The 18,335-nt window shown below is 39.4% G+C and overlaps 1 protein-coding gene across 1 annotated transcript in view; it reads right to left on the bottom strand.

The window, feature by feature from the left end:
- The window catches only part of pcp4b (Purkinje cell protein 4b), a 42,686-nt gene that overhangs the window by 1,297 nt on the left and 23,054 nt on the right, over positions 1–18,335 (bottom strand). The window contains exon 2 of the mRNA XM_073818392.1: positions 7,426–7,477. Within this exon, the coding sequence (XP_073674493.1) occupies positions 7,426–7,477 (52 nt within the window). The remainder of the gene's footprint in view (positions 1–7,425; positions 7,478–18,335) is intronic.

An 18,335-nucleotide genomic window follows, 5' to 3' on the forward strand; every position in this document is an offset into this window, starting at 1 on the left:
GGGTGGAACATACTTTCTCTTTTTTTGGACATGTCCTTTGTTATGCTACTGTTTTTATAGCTGCTGAAAGTAATGACTAGAAAAGAGGTTTGACCAATAAAATGCATTGTACATAATAAACCAATGGCTTTCAGTCAAAGCAATGTAAATGCACATATACATAATGTATGAAGACTGTAGAGAGCATAGGTGTGTTCGACCTGAACAGAAAGTGATAAGAGATCACTTCCAATCACTTGTGTTACCCGTAAAAAAAAGAGTATGAATATGACCCTACATATTTTCTAAGGTAATCACTTACTAACAGGGGTGCATATGGCTATATTAACTAGCCAAATCATAGCCACACACTAAATTAACCATGCAACATGATGAGGTTGTGTGACAACCATATAGTACTTTTACCATATAACAATGTTTAACACATGCATCTATTCATTCTCCGAACTCCAAACAATGTAAATATCTTTGCGCAGTCATTACGTTATGAGTCAACTCATTTAATATTAGCATTACTGCATCAAAAGGAAATGTTAAAATATTAATTCTATTTTTCACAAGCTCTGATACAGTGTTGAATCATTTTTAGAAAGCTGTTACAAAGATCACAATGTCATCTAAGCACTGTTGGGCTTTTGGAACAAAAGTACGTCCGGTCTAAAACTTCTTGCATGCTAAATGCACATGGTGTACAGAAGCCATTAGAACAGAACAGAATTCACTGGAGACAAAATCTCATGTGTTTCCAGTCCAGTTCTTGTTTCCAGCTGCGCTCATAATTCACACCAAAGTTCCTCCTACTGCCAAAAGCACAATAATGAATATTCAGGCAGATGCTATTACATTAGCCTTTTTGATATACATTTTCATTTTACATTCACTGATTAGATGATATTTCTTTGTCATGACCAAGGGGAAAAGATTTCTTCATAATTATCGTCAGATAAAAGCAAAAAAAGAAAATAATAATAGAAAATAATGTGTAAAACATTACAAAATGCTATCTTCACTCAGGTTACAAACTGGTATAACATTACTTCATTAAAATAAAGTAAACAGCTCATATTGATTTGTAAAGAAAATGCTAGTATGTAACCCAGACTTATTGGGAAATGACTTTGTGATTGTCATTTTTCATGACACCTTCAAAGTGGCATATTCAGTGAGTGGCGCTAAAACATGTTCAAATGAAAAGATTAACATCAATCTGACACAAATTTATTATACTACGGTTGGTTCTTTACAGGAGTGCTCTGCAATAGGTGGAGTGCTGTACCAGGTGAGGTACTGAGCAAGTTTACAAAGTCAGAAAAGCCAATGATGCAAACAGTGAGTACGTTTACATGGACAACAATATTCCGACTTTAACGCGATTAAGACAATTCTCTGATTAAGAAACAACCATGTAAACTGATATTTTTGATTAATTTAATCCGACTAAAGTCATAATCGGAGTAAACACAAATCGAATTAAGACAGGTGGAGTATTCCTATTATAGTCGCATTATGGAAGACATGTACACACCTTAATCACACTATTCCCCTTGTGTAGGACTTTTTGCCACAGGCAGGTTTTTGAGCTCGTAAATCACCACTTCAAACCACAATTAAATGGCTTAAGCGCATTTATTATTTTTATATTATTAATCATTTGATTGCAAAGTTATATTGCCCTAAACTCTATTTTTCCACCGTGTGCCACTTGCATTAACACCGCAACCCTAGAGACTGATATTGTTGTTTCTCGGGCTATGTTACGGCACAACTCGGAACTTCGATCTAGTACGAGTTCACGGGTGGGTTTGACTGCCTTTCCAGTGCACTTTCACGGGTAGAAGTTTGGAAAAACACGGGTAACGGGTTGCCTGGAATGCGGCATAACTCTCTCAGTTGGTCGCACGTGCATATGCTTTGGTTTCTTTTTTATTTATTTATTTTTTGCTACAACATGGGATTAATCAATGCTCATTGCTGATAAATATTTTGTCTGTTATCATAATTTATAGTTTATGGTAACGTAGTTAACATTCAACCCGTTCTTTTTCATTAGTATTATTTGTGATTTTAATTTTGTGAACGGGATTTCCGCTATTGGAATGTCTTGGGATGCTTTTCACTTTTACTTTCGAATTCATGATCTTGGTTTTGCTTACATATATAGGCTACTCCAATTTTAAGATTAAAACAAATTCCTAAAAGATGGATTTGTTATTTTTAATTAAACAACACAACAAGAACAAAACAAAACTAGCTTATATAGCATTTATTAACAAAAACTAATAAGACGAGGCATGGACTCCATCACGTGCTGTGTTATTTGCCGACTAAAAAAATTATTACAGGGCGCGCAAACACTGAGCAAGCCAATTTATATTATAAAAATAAAAGAAAGCCTCTAAAGCGTAATGTGAGGTAAACGGTTTTCAAAATGAAAACAAACAAAAAAGTAAAACTAAACTGGCTTTCGGTGACCGTGCTTGCGTGATTTTTATTTTTTCCTTAAAACTGACTGGCTCTGAAACGCTCACTGTAGAGCAGACGCTTTGGAGCAGAACAGCATGCACTCGCACAAATGCGACCACGGCAAATTTTAACTCAAAATTTCAAATATTATTCTCAAAAATGTGTTGCATATGTCAGACCTACTTCAAGCTTTTGTAAAATTAAAACCGAAACATTTAAAAGTCTGTAACAAAGATGAACTGATAGCGTTGCATGTGGACGTAATGTCATTAATCGATCTATCTACTATAACATGTAAAATGGGAACATGAAAGGAATATTCTAAAAGCAACTCATGTAAACAGCTTAATCATATTATTGTCTTATTCAGAATAAGGTCATTAATTAGATTACTGGTGTCCATGTAAACATAGTCAGTGTTTCTAGTGTTCCTTTCAGATGGAATCTTCACGTAATTGTAGGTATACTATAGTTTTGTTTTTTTTGTTTTTTCATTTTTGCATAAATGTATACTTGTGACTCTCGGAAAAAGTGGTATTGTTTTGAACCTTGAAGCATGGTGGAAAGAGAAGCAAAATAACCTCAAATTCTACATTGTTGTGTTGTCTGCATCCACCTAATTAATTCAACCAGTTATTGTAAAAAAAAAAAAAAATTAATGGGAAATGTATCAATAACTATTAACCAATATTTGCAGCTAACTGATTGCATAATTTAAGGTGCATATAAATGGTGCATTTCTAATTTTAAATAAATAAATTAGGGGTTTAAATGTATGTTATTTCTGTCTTGATTTGAGATTAAGAAAGCTGTGAAACTCATGTAAGGTAAATCCAAATTAAAATGGCACAGATGTGTTGTACAGCATGATTTTAAAAGAGTCTCTAGCCCTATTCATTAAAGTACAAGATGTGAAGGTTATGTGTTGTTTTGGTAAGGAGTCACAGCTCAATAGCGAATACCTCTGAGATGAAACAACACATTAGACTGTTGGAAAATTCAATAGCAATTTAAGCAAGGGAGGAGGAAAACCTTGACATAGACGTTAAGCACAGCGAGAAAGGAAAGATCTTTTAAATATACCTCTAGAGAGTGCAGGACTGATATTTCGGTCAATACATGAGAGGTTTTCTTACCATTGTCCTATCTTTGTTTATACACATAAATGAGATCAATTGAGTTAAAAATCTTCTTCTATATACAGTAATTACTATTTTTTACACTTTCACACATCATTTTTTGTGCAATACATATTGACAAAAAATAACAGACATCAAGTAAATAAATGAATTACAAACATAAAAACATATATTAAAAACCTCTTCCTTTTGGAATCGAAAATACATTAATTTTGATACAGGAATTTTCTTTTTGCGCCAACATTGCATGCTATCTTTGGCTGGATACATCTGTATAGCTTCCCTGCATGGCTTTCTTCACAAAGGCATGCAGGATGAATAGATGCGTTTGCATGCATATGAATCTGTAGTTTTGTGTATGAACGTCCTTGCTCTTGCACATGAGTGGGTGGAAGCACATCAATAGCTTCAATAGTATTTTCTTCCCATCCTCCTAGAAACATTATGAGCTCCTGTACTGCAGGATATTCAGAGCTGGAAACGCAACTTTCCAGCAGTGTTTGTCATATTGGTTGCTGAGGAAATCATTCTAACACAAGCTCAAGCATCATTTGTTTTCTTGATTTAATGTTTTGCATCTAATGCAATTCAGACATTTTGTGTGGCTTAAAAGAACAGTTCATCCAAAAAAATGAAGATTTGTCGAAAATTTACTGAACATCAGGCCATCTGAGATGTAGTTTAGTTTGTTTCCTCACTGGAACAGATTTGGAGATATTTAGTATTACATCAAATGCTCACCAATGGAACCTCTGCAGTGAATGGGTGCCATCCGAATGAGAGTCCCAACATTTGTTTGGCTTTAGCAGTAGCTTTTAAATTTTGTATGTAGTATATCTAACATAGGCTCATTGAAAATACGTGCCTCTACACATTTCAGCAAAGCTGAGAAAAAAAAAAAACTATATGTTCCAATCACTGAAGTTTCCAGTTTAACCTTTAGTCCTTTTTTACACAAAGTATGATTTACAGGTACAGAGTTTTGATTAATGAAGCCTAATTTTGACAAAATTACTGAAAATTGTTATGACTTCAAAACTATTTTAACATCCTGCGCAATTTAGAAAACTTTTGAATGTTGTCATCACATATACAGCTTCATATGCATGAGTTTTCTAATTCAGTAGGTTTACTTGGTTACTCCCGCGATACATTGTTGCACTCGAGTGATGAAGAGCTCCAGTACAAACCCTGTGAAACTACGGTTCGACAAAACAGCTTACGGAAGCATGCAATATAGCACAGCTGCATCAACAATTGCGTTTTTATATCACTTTTGCATTTGTTAAAGGGCTCCTATTATGCTCTTTTACAAAATCTTTACTTTGCTTTGGGGGTGCTCATGCTCTCATGCTTGGTGGTTCGGAAAACGCATTGTTTTTCACATAATTTACATTATTACAATAGCTTTCTCCCCAGGCTGGCACAAATGGCTCGATTAGTTCTGGGTTTAATGAAGTTCCGCCTTCCGAAAAACAAAATGTGTTGTGATTGGTTCGCAGTCCCACTGCGCTGCAATTGGTGAACAGCTTTTAGACGGCGTTTCAGTACTGCAACGTCCCTTCACAAAGCAGCAAGTTCCGTGTACAACTGCTCAAGCTAGATTAAAGTGATTCTTATGTTTTAAATATGGATATTTTTCTGACAAAAACACATCGGATCGCTAAAGGTGGCTTTTACTGACCAATCCTGAGCCATGTGAGGCACTTTTTATTATAGATCGACTTGTTTTGGACTGATGGAGAGAAACACTTGTCTATGCCGTTCCAAAGCTTGGGAGTGCCAGGATTATTTTTAATTGCATTAATTGCATTCGTCTGAAAGAAGGAAGTCATATACACTTAGGATGCATGGAGGGTGAGTAAATAATACGCTACAGTAGTGTTGGTCTTATCGTCAGCCTGTGAGATCGCCGATACATGATATTATCATTATTGTGGTCATTTATTTATTTATTTGCATGCCCGAAACTAGCTCCAGCATAAGGATAGTGAAGCTATCAGTACTGTATGATGAATAAATCTCTTACCACACACTGCACAAGTCTACGGCGTGGCTTCGACACGGCCACCGATGATCGTCGCTCTAGTCAATGCTTGTGTTTACATCAACCACGGCTCTGCATGTGTTTCGACCCTCTATACCGCACACGTCAAAGGCACGGCTCTAGCACAACTACCAGAGCAGTTCGTGGACACTTTAGTCAATGCTCACGTTTATACGAGCTAAAGCATCCCAGAAGCGGCTGTCCATGCTACATAGCTAAACTTAGGCGAATCCCCCACCTCGAATGATATTCTAATGGACATCATAGCATCTGGAAAACAAACGCTGTAGTCCAAAGGAGCCGTTAGTTGTAGTTCTTGACAAGGGATCTTTTAAAAACTAAATATCTCCATTTGGACTGGACTTTGAGATTTGTAACTTTGTTGATGTTTTTTATGCTCAAACATACACCACATACTGGCTAAAACTCAAAAAGTGAAAAAGCATAATAGGACCCCTTTAACACTATTGCGATATGGGTTGTGTTTGGTGTAGGAGATATTTCCAACACGATAGAGCATTAACCTTTAGCGACACTCCCTGGATATTTGAATTCTGAACACCCACAATATGTGCGTAATAAAAAACAAAACAAAACGTGGCTGTACCAACGGAATAAAAATGCGCCACTGTCACGTATTGAACGTGTGTTTTACTGTAGTGCCTTATGGACATTTTACTTAGAAATTTAGTAATTACGGTGTTGCAGAAATGTATATAGAGGCATGTATTTTCATGAGCCTGGGTTGAAAAGGAGTGTGGATTACTTATGGATTATTGTAATGTTTCTATCATCCGTTTGGATTCTCAATCTGATGGCACCCATTTACTGCAGTCGATTCAGTGGTGAGCAAGTGATGTTATGCTACATTTCTCTGAATCTGTTACGATGAAGAAGCTAACTCATTTACATCTTGGATGGCCTGAAGGTAAGTATATTCTCAGCAAATTTTCATTTTGGGTTAGGTATACAAATACTTTTTGGGGCCACTGAATATTTGTTTGGATTTAGCAGTAGCTTTTGAATTCTGTATACAGTATATCATGCCTAATATTAAAGTAAAAGAGTTGGTGGTAGCATTGCACACTGCACTACATTTATGTTCCCCGTGTCTAAAGCATCATTTGCAGTAAGACGATACAATTCTGTGAAGATTCAAGCTTCAGTGAAATCAGCATCCTTTGAAATGCAGTTCTTACACCTTGTCCAATAAGCTCTGTACCCAGCTCTCCCCAGGGCTTCAGCCACCTCAAGAGCATTACTTCATCAGGAAGAAAACCAACAACAGAAAAACCCTCAAGTCTTTTAAATCTGATTTAAGATGTATGGACCAATTTGTTGGTTCAGATCCATTTAGTTGCCCTTTTCATAGGAGCATGCAGCTAAAACACTGGGGACCGTGTTCATTACTTCAACACTTTTCGTTTTTTTTTTACCTCCTTCTTTAGCCTTTTTTTTTCATACACAGGCACACATTTTTAAAATGCTTACCAGACTCTTTCTTCCTTCAGTGAGCACAGCGCAGAACATTTTTGTTTGGTGGGACACTTCAGGGAATACTTTAGAATGCTTATGCCTTAAGATTTCAGATGGGATACTGGGCTTTTCTGTACGCTAAAGGTTGTTCGGGGTAAACTCAACACCATGATGAATCTTTTCTCTTCCACGAAGAAGAATTCCTAGGACGTACTATTTGTATTCACTGTAAAAGCTGCCATAAAATGATTAAAGATCTGTGATGTGTTCGATTTCTGGTGTGGAGTATTTTCTCAGTACCTTGTGCTCCAGAGGTTTTGCTGTTGCCACCGGCTGCTCCAGATCCTTGCCTCTGTTGAATGGAATAAGAAAAGTAACTAAATTAAAATGTTTTTCATTTTCAAAAATCATTTTACAAGAGAGCTGAAAAAAATGGGGAAAAGGTTTGTTAACTACAATAGCACAGGCCTGGTTGAGTCCCAGTCATATTTCACTTGAAAAATGTTTCCATTAAGAAAATGCATTGTCACATTATTTTCATGACATTTATGCACTTCCCTGCTTCTTGAACTGTCACTATCTTATGAAAAAAAAAATTAAAAGCTTTTTGTTTATTTAAAATATAGAAATTTTAATTTCATTCATTTTATTCTAAATGTGGATGTAAAACAATTAGATTTTATTTTTTAATATGTAGTTAAAAAAGACAAATTCATATTTTTGACATGTTTTACTGTATATTTCTGAAAGAGGATTTAGGGAAAAAATCCCACATAGCTTTTCCTTTAGAGGAAAGCGCGTTTAAGTCGTCAAAAAGTTGGCAAGGGCTTCTTAAAAGTGTCTTCTTTTAATATGTAACCCAGTAAGAGAAGTTATATAACAATGAGATAGAGTATTAGAGGCCTGTGGCTTAAAAAGTAAGTGAAAATGCTGTTTTTGTGACAGTTATGACTACAAATGGTATGTTAAGAATAGAATCAAAACCAAAAGTATCATTAAAAACAAAACATGGGTTATCGGTATAGACTCTAACCCTAAAAAACATAAAAAGCAATCAAACAAACATTCTCTTGTTGATTTTTACAGAATGTCTTTTTTTTTAATTAAGCCTGCTCAGGTTTGACTCTGCTTTGACAACATCAGTGTGGTAACACATCGCTTTTTTTCAATAAAACCAAACCAAACTATGTCTTTGGCCCTGAAGTCATATTCAGAAATATCAGGAAAATGGGATGCAGTTAAACAGCTGAGTGAGTGAGAAGGCATCGCCAAACATGTTTTCCCTGGGCACATCCTCTCCTGCATTATTAACTGCACTTTCACTGAATTTCAAACAGTGTTTGTAGTGCTTTGATGTGAGGAGCTCAGGCAACCTGCATGTCCTTTCATGCGATGCAGAATGTTCAGCCAACACAAGCACAGAAACAACCCTCCTGTTTAATGTTTCCTTCAACTCTTTTTTTTAATTAAAGCTTTCATGCATTTAAATCATGTACTGTATAGACAGGTTCCAAAATTAACTATTTTGCCATTCCAGGCTGAGTGTGAAAAAATAATTTACCAGGCATGAATATTTATAGGGGTGGGATGCTTTTGGTGATCCTTCTGTCAGACAATGCCCATCCCATGAAAATGTTATATATATATATATATATATATATCATTCTGACATATTTTACAGCCACAGTTTGTGTATTTTTGAGCCATATAAAATTTAAGGCCAATTTCACAGTATAGACCTTAGTCAGGTTAAACGTCATAATAAATTTAACACGAACGAAAGCATGGCTTTGAGGGATAGACTTGCAGTCTTTACAATGACACACACTATATAAAGATGCTTGATAACATAATTTTTACAACTCACTTTCAAAAGAGTTTCATAGAGTTTTTGTCTACTGTTTTCCTTTTTTTCCCTTTTTGTCAGCTGAACAATCAGTACGCTGTTAAACAATGATATAATTAATTAAATGCACTGTACTTCTATCCCTCACAGCCTCGTTTTTATTCCTGTCAAAAATTGCACACGGCATTTAAGAGTTTAAGCTGAGGCCCCATTAGTTAATGTAATTAAAGGCATTAATTAGTATATACTAAAAATCAGCAATACATTTGTTTACATGTTATTAATCCTTGTTAATGTTGGGTAATAAATATACAACTGATCATTTATTAGTAAAATTAACTAAGATTAGTAAAATCTTTAGAAATATTTTTCATTGTTATTAACTATCACTGTAAAATCCAATAGTTTACCTTAGATATAATTACTTATCTTTACTTAGTTGTTATATATGGTGACCGGGAGGGGACACCTTCGGTTCACTTATGTTTGTCATGGCCACGACATATAAACTCATAGGAACGTGATATTATGTCGTGGCCACGAGATATTAACTCCTGGGAACGTCATATTATGTTGTGGCCACAAGATCATTTTGTCGAGGTAACGACATCCTTATGTCGTGGCCACAAGATGCAATGATGAGGGAACAACATGCTTTTCTCGTGGCCACGACTTCTTATGTTGAGGGAACAACATCCATTTCTCGTGGCCACGACTTCTTATGTTGAGGGAACAACATGCATTTCTCTTGGCCACGACTTCTTATGTTGAGGGAACAACATGCATTTCTCTTGGCCACGACTTCTTATGTTGAGGGAACAACATCCATTTCTCTTGGCCACGACTTCTTATGTTGAGGGAACAACATGCATTTCTCGTGGCCACGACTTCTTATGTTGAGGGAACAACATCCATTTCTCTTGGCCACGACTTCTTATGTTGAGGGAACAACATGCATTTCTCGTGGCCACGACTTCTTATGTTGAGGGAACAACATCCTTTTCTCGTGGCCACGACTTCTTATGTTGAGGGAACAACATGCATTTCTCGTGGCCACGACTTCTTATGTTGAGGGAACAACATCCTTTTCTCGTGGCCACGACTTCTTATGTTGAGGGAACAACATCCATTTCTCGTGGCCACGACTTCTTATGTTGAGGGAACAACATGCATTTCTCTTGGCCACGACTTCTTATGTTGAGGGAACAACATGCTTTTCTCTTGGCCACGACTTCTTATGTTGAGGGAACAACATGCTTTTCTCTTGGCCACGACTTCTTATGTTGAGGGAACAACATGCTTTTCTCTTGGCCACGACTTCTTATGTTGAGGGAACAACATGCATTTCTCTTGGCCACGACTTCTTATGTTGAGGGAACAACATGCTTTTCTCTTGGCCACGACTTCTTATGTTGAGGGAACAACATGCTTTTCTCTTGGCCACGACTTCTTATGTTGAGGGAACAACATGCTTTTCTCGTGGCCACGACTTCTTATGTTGAGGGAACAACATGCATTTCTCGTGGCCACGACTTCTTATGTTGAGGGAACAACATCCTTTTCTCGTGGCCACGACTTCTTATGTTGAGGGAACAACATCCATTTCTCTTGGCCACGACTTCTTATGTTGAGGGAACAACATGCATTTCTCTTGGCCACGACTTCTTATGTTGAGGGAACAACATGCATTTCTCTTGGCCACGACTTCTTATGTTGAGGGAACAACATGCATTTCTCGTGGCCACGACTTCTTATGTTGAGGGAACAACATGCATTTCTCGTGGCCACGACTTCTTATGTTGAGGGAACAACATGCATTTCTCGTGGCCACGACTTCTTATGTTGAGGGAACAACATCCATTTCTCGTGGCCACGACTTCTTATGTTGAGGGAACAACATGCTTTTCTCGTGGCCACGACTTCTTATGTTGAGGGAACAACATCCATTTCTCGTGGCCACGACTTCTTATGTTGAGGGAACAACATGCTTTTCTCGTGGCCACGACTTCTTATGTTGAGGGAACAACATCCATTTCTCGTGGCCACGACTTCTTATGTTGAGGGAACAACATGCTTTTCTCGTGGCCACGACTTCTTATGTTGAGGGAACAACATGCATTTCTCGTGGCCACGACTTCTTATGTTGAGGGAACAACATCCATTTCTCTTGGCCACGACTTCTTTTGTTGAGGGAACAACATGCTTTTCTCGTGGCCACGACTTCTTATGTTGAGGGAACAACATGCTTTTCTCGTGGCCACGACTTCTTTTGTTGAGGGAACAACATGCATTTCTCGTGGCCACGACTTCTTATGTTGAGGGAACAACATCCATTTCTCTTGGCCACGACTTCTTATGTTGAGGGAACAACATGCTTTTCTCGTGGCCACGACTTCTTATGTTGAGGGAACAACATGCTTTTCTCGTGGCCACGACTTCTTATGTTGAGGGAACAACATGCTTTTCTCGTGGCCACGACTTCTTATGTTGAGGGAACAACATGCTTTACTCGTGGCCACGACTTCTTATGTTGAGGGAACAACATCCATTTCTCGTGGCCACGACTTCTTATGTTGAGGGAACAACATCCATTTCTCGTGGCCACGACTTCTTATGTTGAGGGAACAACATCCATTTCTCGTGGCCACGACTTCTTATGTTGAGGGAACAACATCCATTTCTCTTGGCCACGACTTCTTATGTTGAGGGAACAACATGCTTTTCTCTTGGCCACGACTTCTTATGTTGAGGGAACAACATGCTTTTCTTGTGGCCACGACTTCTTATGTTGAGGGAACAACATGCATTTCTCTTGGCCACGACTTCTTATGTTGAGGGAACAACATGCATTTCTCTTGGCCACGACTTCTTATGTTGAGGGAACAACATCCATTTCTCGTGGCCACGACTTCTTATGTTGAGGGAACAACATCAATTTCTCTTGGCCACGACTTCTTATGTTGAGGGAACAACATGCTTTTCTCTTGGCCACGACTTCTTATGTTGAGGGAACAACATCCATTTCTCGTGGCCACGACTTCTTATGTTGAGGGAACAACATCCATTTCTCGTTGCCACGACTTCTTACGTTGAGGGAACAACATCCATTTCTCGTGGCCACGACTTCTTACGTTGAGGGAACAACATGCTTTTCTCTTGGCCACGACTTCTTATGTTGAGGGAACAACATCCATTTCTCTTGGCCACGACTTCTTATGTTGAGGGAACAACATGCTTTTCTCTTGGCCACGACTTCTTATGTTGAGGGAACAACATCCATTTCTCGTGGCCACGACTTCTTATGTTGAGGGAACAACATGCTTTTCTCGTGGCCACGACTTCTTATGTTGAGGGAACAACATCCATTTCTCGTGGCCACGACTTCTTATGTTGAGGGAACAACATGCTTTTCTCGTGGCCACGACTTCTTATGTTGAGGGAACAACATGCTTTTCTCGTGGCCACGACTTCTTATGTTGAGGGAACAACATGCATTTCTCGTGGCCACGACTTCTTATGTTGAGGGAACAACATGCATTTCTCGTGGCCACGACTTCTTATGTTGAGGGAACAACATGCATTTCTCGTGGCCACGACTTCTTATGTTGAGGGAACAACATGCATTTCTCGTGGCCACGACTTCTTATGTTGAGGGAACAACATCCATTTCTCGTGGCCACGACTTCTTATGTTGAGGGAACAACATGCTTTTCTCGTGGCCACGACTTCTTATGTTGAGGGAACAACATCCATTTCTCGTGGCCACGACTTCTTATGTTGAGGGAACAACATGCTTTTCTCGTGGCCACGACTTCTTATGTTGAGGGAACAACATCCATTTCTCGTGGCCACGACTTCTTATGTTGAGGGAACAACATGCTTTTCTCTTGGCCACGACTTCTTATGTTGAGGGAACAACATGCTTTTCTTGTGGCCACGACTTCTTATGTTGAGGGAACAACATGCATTTCTCTTGGCCACGACTTCTTATGTTGAGGGAACAACATGCATTTCTCTTGGCCACGACTTCTTATGTTGAGGGAACAACATCCATTTCTCGTGGCCACGACTTCTTATGTTGAGGGAACAACATCAATTTCTCTTGGCCACGACTTCTTATGTTGAGGGAACAACATGCTTTTCTCTTGGCCACGACTTCTTATGTTGAGGGAACAACATCCATTTCTCGTGGCCACGACTTCTTATGTTGAGGGAACAACATCCATTTCTCGTTGCCACGACTTCTTACGTTGAGGGAACAACATCCATTTCTCGTGGCCACGACTTCTTACGTTGAGGGAACAACATGCTTTTCTCTTGGCCACGACTTCTTATGTTGAGGGAACAACATCCATTTCTCTTGGCCACGACTTCTTATGTTGAGGGAACAACATCCATTTCTCTTGGCCACGACTTCTTATGTTGAGGGAACAACATGCTTTTCTCTTGGCCACGACTTCTTATGTTGAGGGAACAACATCCATTTCTCGTGGCCACGACTTCTTATGTTGAGGGAACAACATGCTTTTCTCGTGGCCACGACTTCTTATGTTGAGGGAACAACATCCATTTCTCGTGGCCACGACTTCTTATGTTGAGGGAACAACATGCATTTCTCGTGGCCACGACTTCTTATGTTGAGGGAACAACATCCATTTCTCGTGGCCACGACTTCTTATGTTGAGGGAACAACATGCTTTTCTCGTGGCCACGACTTCTTATGTTGAGGGAACAACATCCATTTCTCGTGGCCACGACTTCTTATGTTGAGGGAACAACATGCATTTCTCGTGGCCACGACTTCTTATGTTGAGGGAACAACATCCATTTCTCGTGGCCACGACTTCTTATGTTGAGGGAACAACATGCTTTTCTCGTGGCCACGACTTCTTATGTTGAGGGAACAACATCCATTTCTCGTGGCCACGACTTCTTATGTTGAGGGAACAACATGCTTTTCTCGTGGCCACGACTTCTTATGTTGAGGGAACAACATCCATTTCTCGTGGCCACGACTTCTTATGTTGAGGGAACAACATGCTTTTCTCGTGGCCACGACTTCTTATGTTGAGGGAACAACATGCTTTTCTCGTGGCCACGACTTCTTATGTTGAGGGAACAACATGCATTTCTCGTGGCCACGACTTCTTATGTTGAGGGAACAACATCCATTTCTCTTGGCCACGACTTCTTTTGTTGAGGGAACAACATGCTTTTCTCGTGGCCACGACTTCTTATGTTGAGGGAACAACATGCTTTTCTCGTGGCCACGACTTCTTTTGTTGAGGGAACAACATGCATTTCTCGTGGCCACGACTTCTTATGTTGAGGGAACAACATCCATTTCTCTTGGCCACGACTTCTTATGTTGAGGGAACAACATGCTTTTCTCGTGGCCACGACTTCTTATGTTGAGGGAACAACATGCTTTTCTCGTGGCCACGACTTCTTATGTTGAGGGAACAACATGCTTTTCTCGTGGCCACGACTTCTTATGTTGAGGGAACAACATGCTTTACTCGTGGCCACGACTTCTTATGTTGAGGGAACAACATCCATTTCTCGTGGCCACGACTTCTTATGTTGAGGGAACAACATCCATTTCTCGTGGCCACGACTTCTTATGTTGAGGGAACAACATCCATTTCTCGTGGCCACGACTTCTTATGTTGAGGGAACAACATCCATTTCTCTTGGCCACGACTTCTTATGTTGAGGGAACAACATGCTTTTCTCTTGGCCACGACTTCTTATGTTGAGGGAACAACATGCTTTTCTTGTGGCCACGACTTCTTATGTTGAGGGAACAACATGCATTTCTCTTGGCCACGACTTCTTATGTTGAGGGAACAACATGCATTTCTCTTGGCCACGACTTCTTATGTTGAGGGAACAACATCCATTTCTCGTGGCCACGACTTCTTATGTTGAGGGAACAACATCAATTTCTCTTGGCCACGACTTCTTATGTTGAGGGAACAACATGCTTTTCTCTTGGCCACGACTTCTTATGTTGAGGGAACAACATCCATTTCTCGTGGCCACGACTTCTTATGTTGAGGGAACAACATCCATTTCTCGTTGCCACGACTTCTTACGTTGAGGGAACAACATCCATTTCTCGTGGCCACGACTTCTTACGTTGAGGGAACAACATGCTTTTCTCTTGGCCACGACTTCTTATGTTGAGGGAACAACATCCATTTCTCTTGGCCACGACTTCTTATGTTGAGGGAACAACATCCATTTCTCTTGGCCACGACTTCTTATGTTGAGGGAACAACATGCTTTTCTCTTGGCCACGACTTCTTATGTTGAGGGAACAACATCCATTTCTCGTGGCCACGACTTCTTATGTTGAGGGAACAACATGCTTTTCTCGTGGCCACGACTTCTTATGTTGAGGGAACAACATCCATTTCTCGTGGCCACGACTTCTTATGTTGAGGGAACAACATGCATTTCTCGTGGCCACGACTTCTTATGTTGAGGGAACAACATCCATTTCTCGTGGCCACGACTTCTTATGTTGAGGGAACAACATGCTTTTCTCGTGGCCACGACTTCTTATGTTGAGGGAACAACATGCATTTCTCGTGGCCACGACTTCTTATGTTGAGGGAACAACATCCATTTCTCTTGGCCACGACTTCTTTTGTTGAGGGAACAACATGCTTTTCTCGTGGCCACGACTTCTTATGTTGAGGGAACAACATGCTTTTCTCGTGGCCACGACTTCTTTTGTTGAGGGAACAACATGCATTTCTCGTGGCCACGACTTCTTATGTTGAGGGAACAACATCCATTTCTCTTGGCCACGACTTCTTATGTTGAGGGAACAACATGCTTTTCTCGTGGCCACGACTTCTTATGTTGAGGGAACAACATGCTTTTCTCGTGGCCACGACTTCTTATGTTGAGGGAACAACATGCTTTTCTCGTGGCCACGACTTCTTATGTTGAGGGAACAACATGCTTTACTCGTGGCCACGACTTCTTATGTTGAGGGAACAACATCCATTTCTCGTGGCCACGGCTTCTTATGTTGAGGGAACAACATCCATTTCTCGTGGCCACGACTTCTTATGTTGAGGGAACAACATCCATTTCTCGTGGCCACGACTTCTTATGTTGAGGGAACAACATCCATTTCTCTTGGCCACGACTTCTTATGTTGAGGGAACAACATGCTTTTCTCTTGGCCACGACTTCTTATGTTGAGGGAACAACATGCTTTTCTTGTGGCCACGACTTCTTATGTTGAGGGAACAACATGCATTTCTCTTGGCCACGACTTCTTATGTTGAGGGAACAACATGCATTTCTCTTGGCCACGACTTCTTATGTTGAGGGAACAACATCCATTTCTCGTGGCCACGACTTCTTATGTTGAGGGAACAACATCAATTTCTCTTGGCCACGACTTCTTATGTTGAGGGAACAACATGCTTTTCTCTTGGCCACGACTTCTTATGTTGAGGGAACAACATCCATTTCTCTTGGCCACGACTTCTTATGTTGAGGGAACAACATGCATTTCTCGTGGCCACGACTTCTTATGTTGAGGGAACAACATCCATTTCTCTTGGCCACGACTTCTTATGTTGAGGGAACAACATCCATTTCTCTTGGCCACGACTTCTTATGTTGAGGGAACAACATCCATTTCTCGTGGCCACGAGTTCTTATGTTGAGGGAACAACATGCTTTTCTCGTGGCCACGACTTCTTATGTTGAGGGAACAACATGCATTTCTCGAGGCTATGAGTTTAATGCATAAACAACCCTGCGTGACCTCGAGGCCACGACATAAGGATGTTGTTACCTCGACAAAATGATCTCGTTGCCACGACATAATATGACGTCCCCAATATTTAATATGACGTTCCCATGAATTAATATCTCGTGGCCACGACAAACATAAGTGAACTGAAGGGGTCCCCTCCAGGTCACCGTAGTTATACTTACTAGGTTACAGCAAATTTCAAGGCAAATAAAACAATTTACTTACTGCTTTGAGTGACGTTTACTTAAAATATTCAAGTCATGTCATGTCTTTTTTTCTTCAGTCATAAACAAATTATGTTTTTTGAGGCAAACATTTCAGGATTTTTCTCCATTTAGTGGACTTCTATGGTACCCATGAGTTTAACTTCCAAAATGTAGTTTAAATCCAGCTTCAAAGGGCTCTAAATGTTCCCAGCCGAGGAAGAAGGGTTTTATCTAGTGAAACAATCAGTTATTTATTTTTTTAAATTACAATTTATATACTTTTTAACCTTAATTGCTTGTCTTGTCTAGCTCTGTGTGAACTGGGTGAACATTACGGGTCAATACTGTTAGGGTATGTTGAAAAACTCCCATCTTATTTTCTCCTCCAACTTCAAAATCACCCTACATCGATGCAGAAGTACTGACCCAGTGTTTACAAAGTGAATGTGCAAGGAGGGTCAAACACCCTTTACAAAAAAAGGTAAAACAACGATGTAGGATGATTTTGAAGTTGGAGGAGAAAATGAGATGGGAGTTTTTCGACATACTCTAACTGTCATGAACCAGAATACACAGAGTTCACACAGAGCTAGACAAAACAAGCGTTTGGGGTTAAAAAGTATATCAATTGAATTTTTCAACCTAGCAGCTGCATTTAAACTGCATTGTGGAAGTTCAAACTCGTGGGCAGATAGAAGTCCACTATATGGAGAACATTCCTGATTATTTGTAAATTTTAGTTCTGGAAGTAAACTTCTCCTTTGAGGAAGGTTAGAGCATGTGCAACAACATTTTTTTAATAGTTGCATTCACTTATTTCCCAAAGTTTGAATGTTGAAATGTCAATACAACTGAAAAATTTGAGAGAACATCACACAAGCTGACTTCATTATTTAATGTTGATTTTCCTAAATAGTTTTTGTTTAAACTCACCATTAAAGTGACTAGTGCTCCCTTTGGTTGGACACTTGGAACTTCATTTATACTATTATAACTCTCTTTATAGTTGGAGCTATTCAACATGAATCAGTTATTTGGTTTTAAGCGAAGAGAAATAATAAAGAGATTGTTTTTAAAAGGTGACTTAAGTTCTAAATAAACCATTAACTAGTCTACATTCATTAATGGCCTTTAATGGTTTTATAGCTTGCATTTGTCATGAACACCTTGTGAAGCTTTTAACTGGGTTGATATAATCCTTCAATATTTGTGACAATATTTTGCAACTGAGCATGCTTGAGTCACACACAGAATTCAACATTCAACAAATGAATTGTATTCATTTTTATTAATTGCAACAATAACAATTTTATTTGCTTTTTTTGTTGTGCTACTACTGACACAAGACATCAAATTGGTGGCAAAAAACAAC

This window comes from Garra rufa, chromosome 14, assembly GCF_049309525.1.
Source record: "Garra rufa chromosome 14, GarRuf1.0, whole genome shotgun sequence".
NCBI lineage: Eukaryota > Metazoa > Chordata > Actinopteri > Cypriniformes > Cyprinidae > Garra > Garra rufa.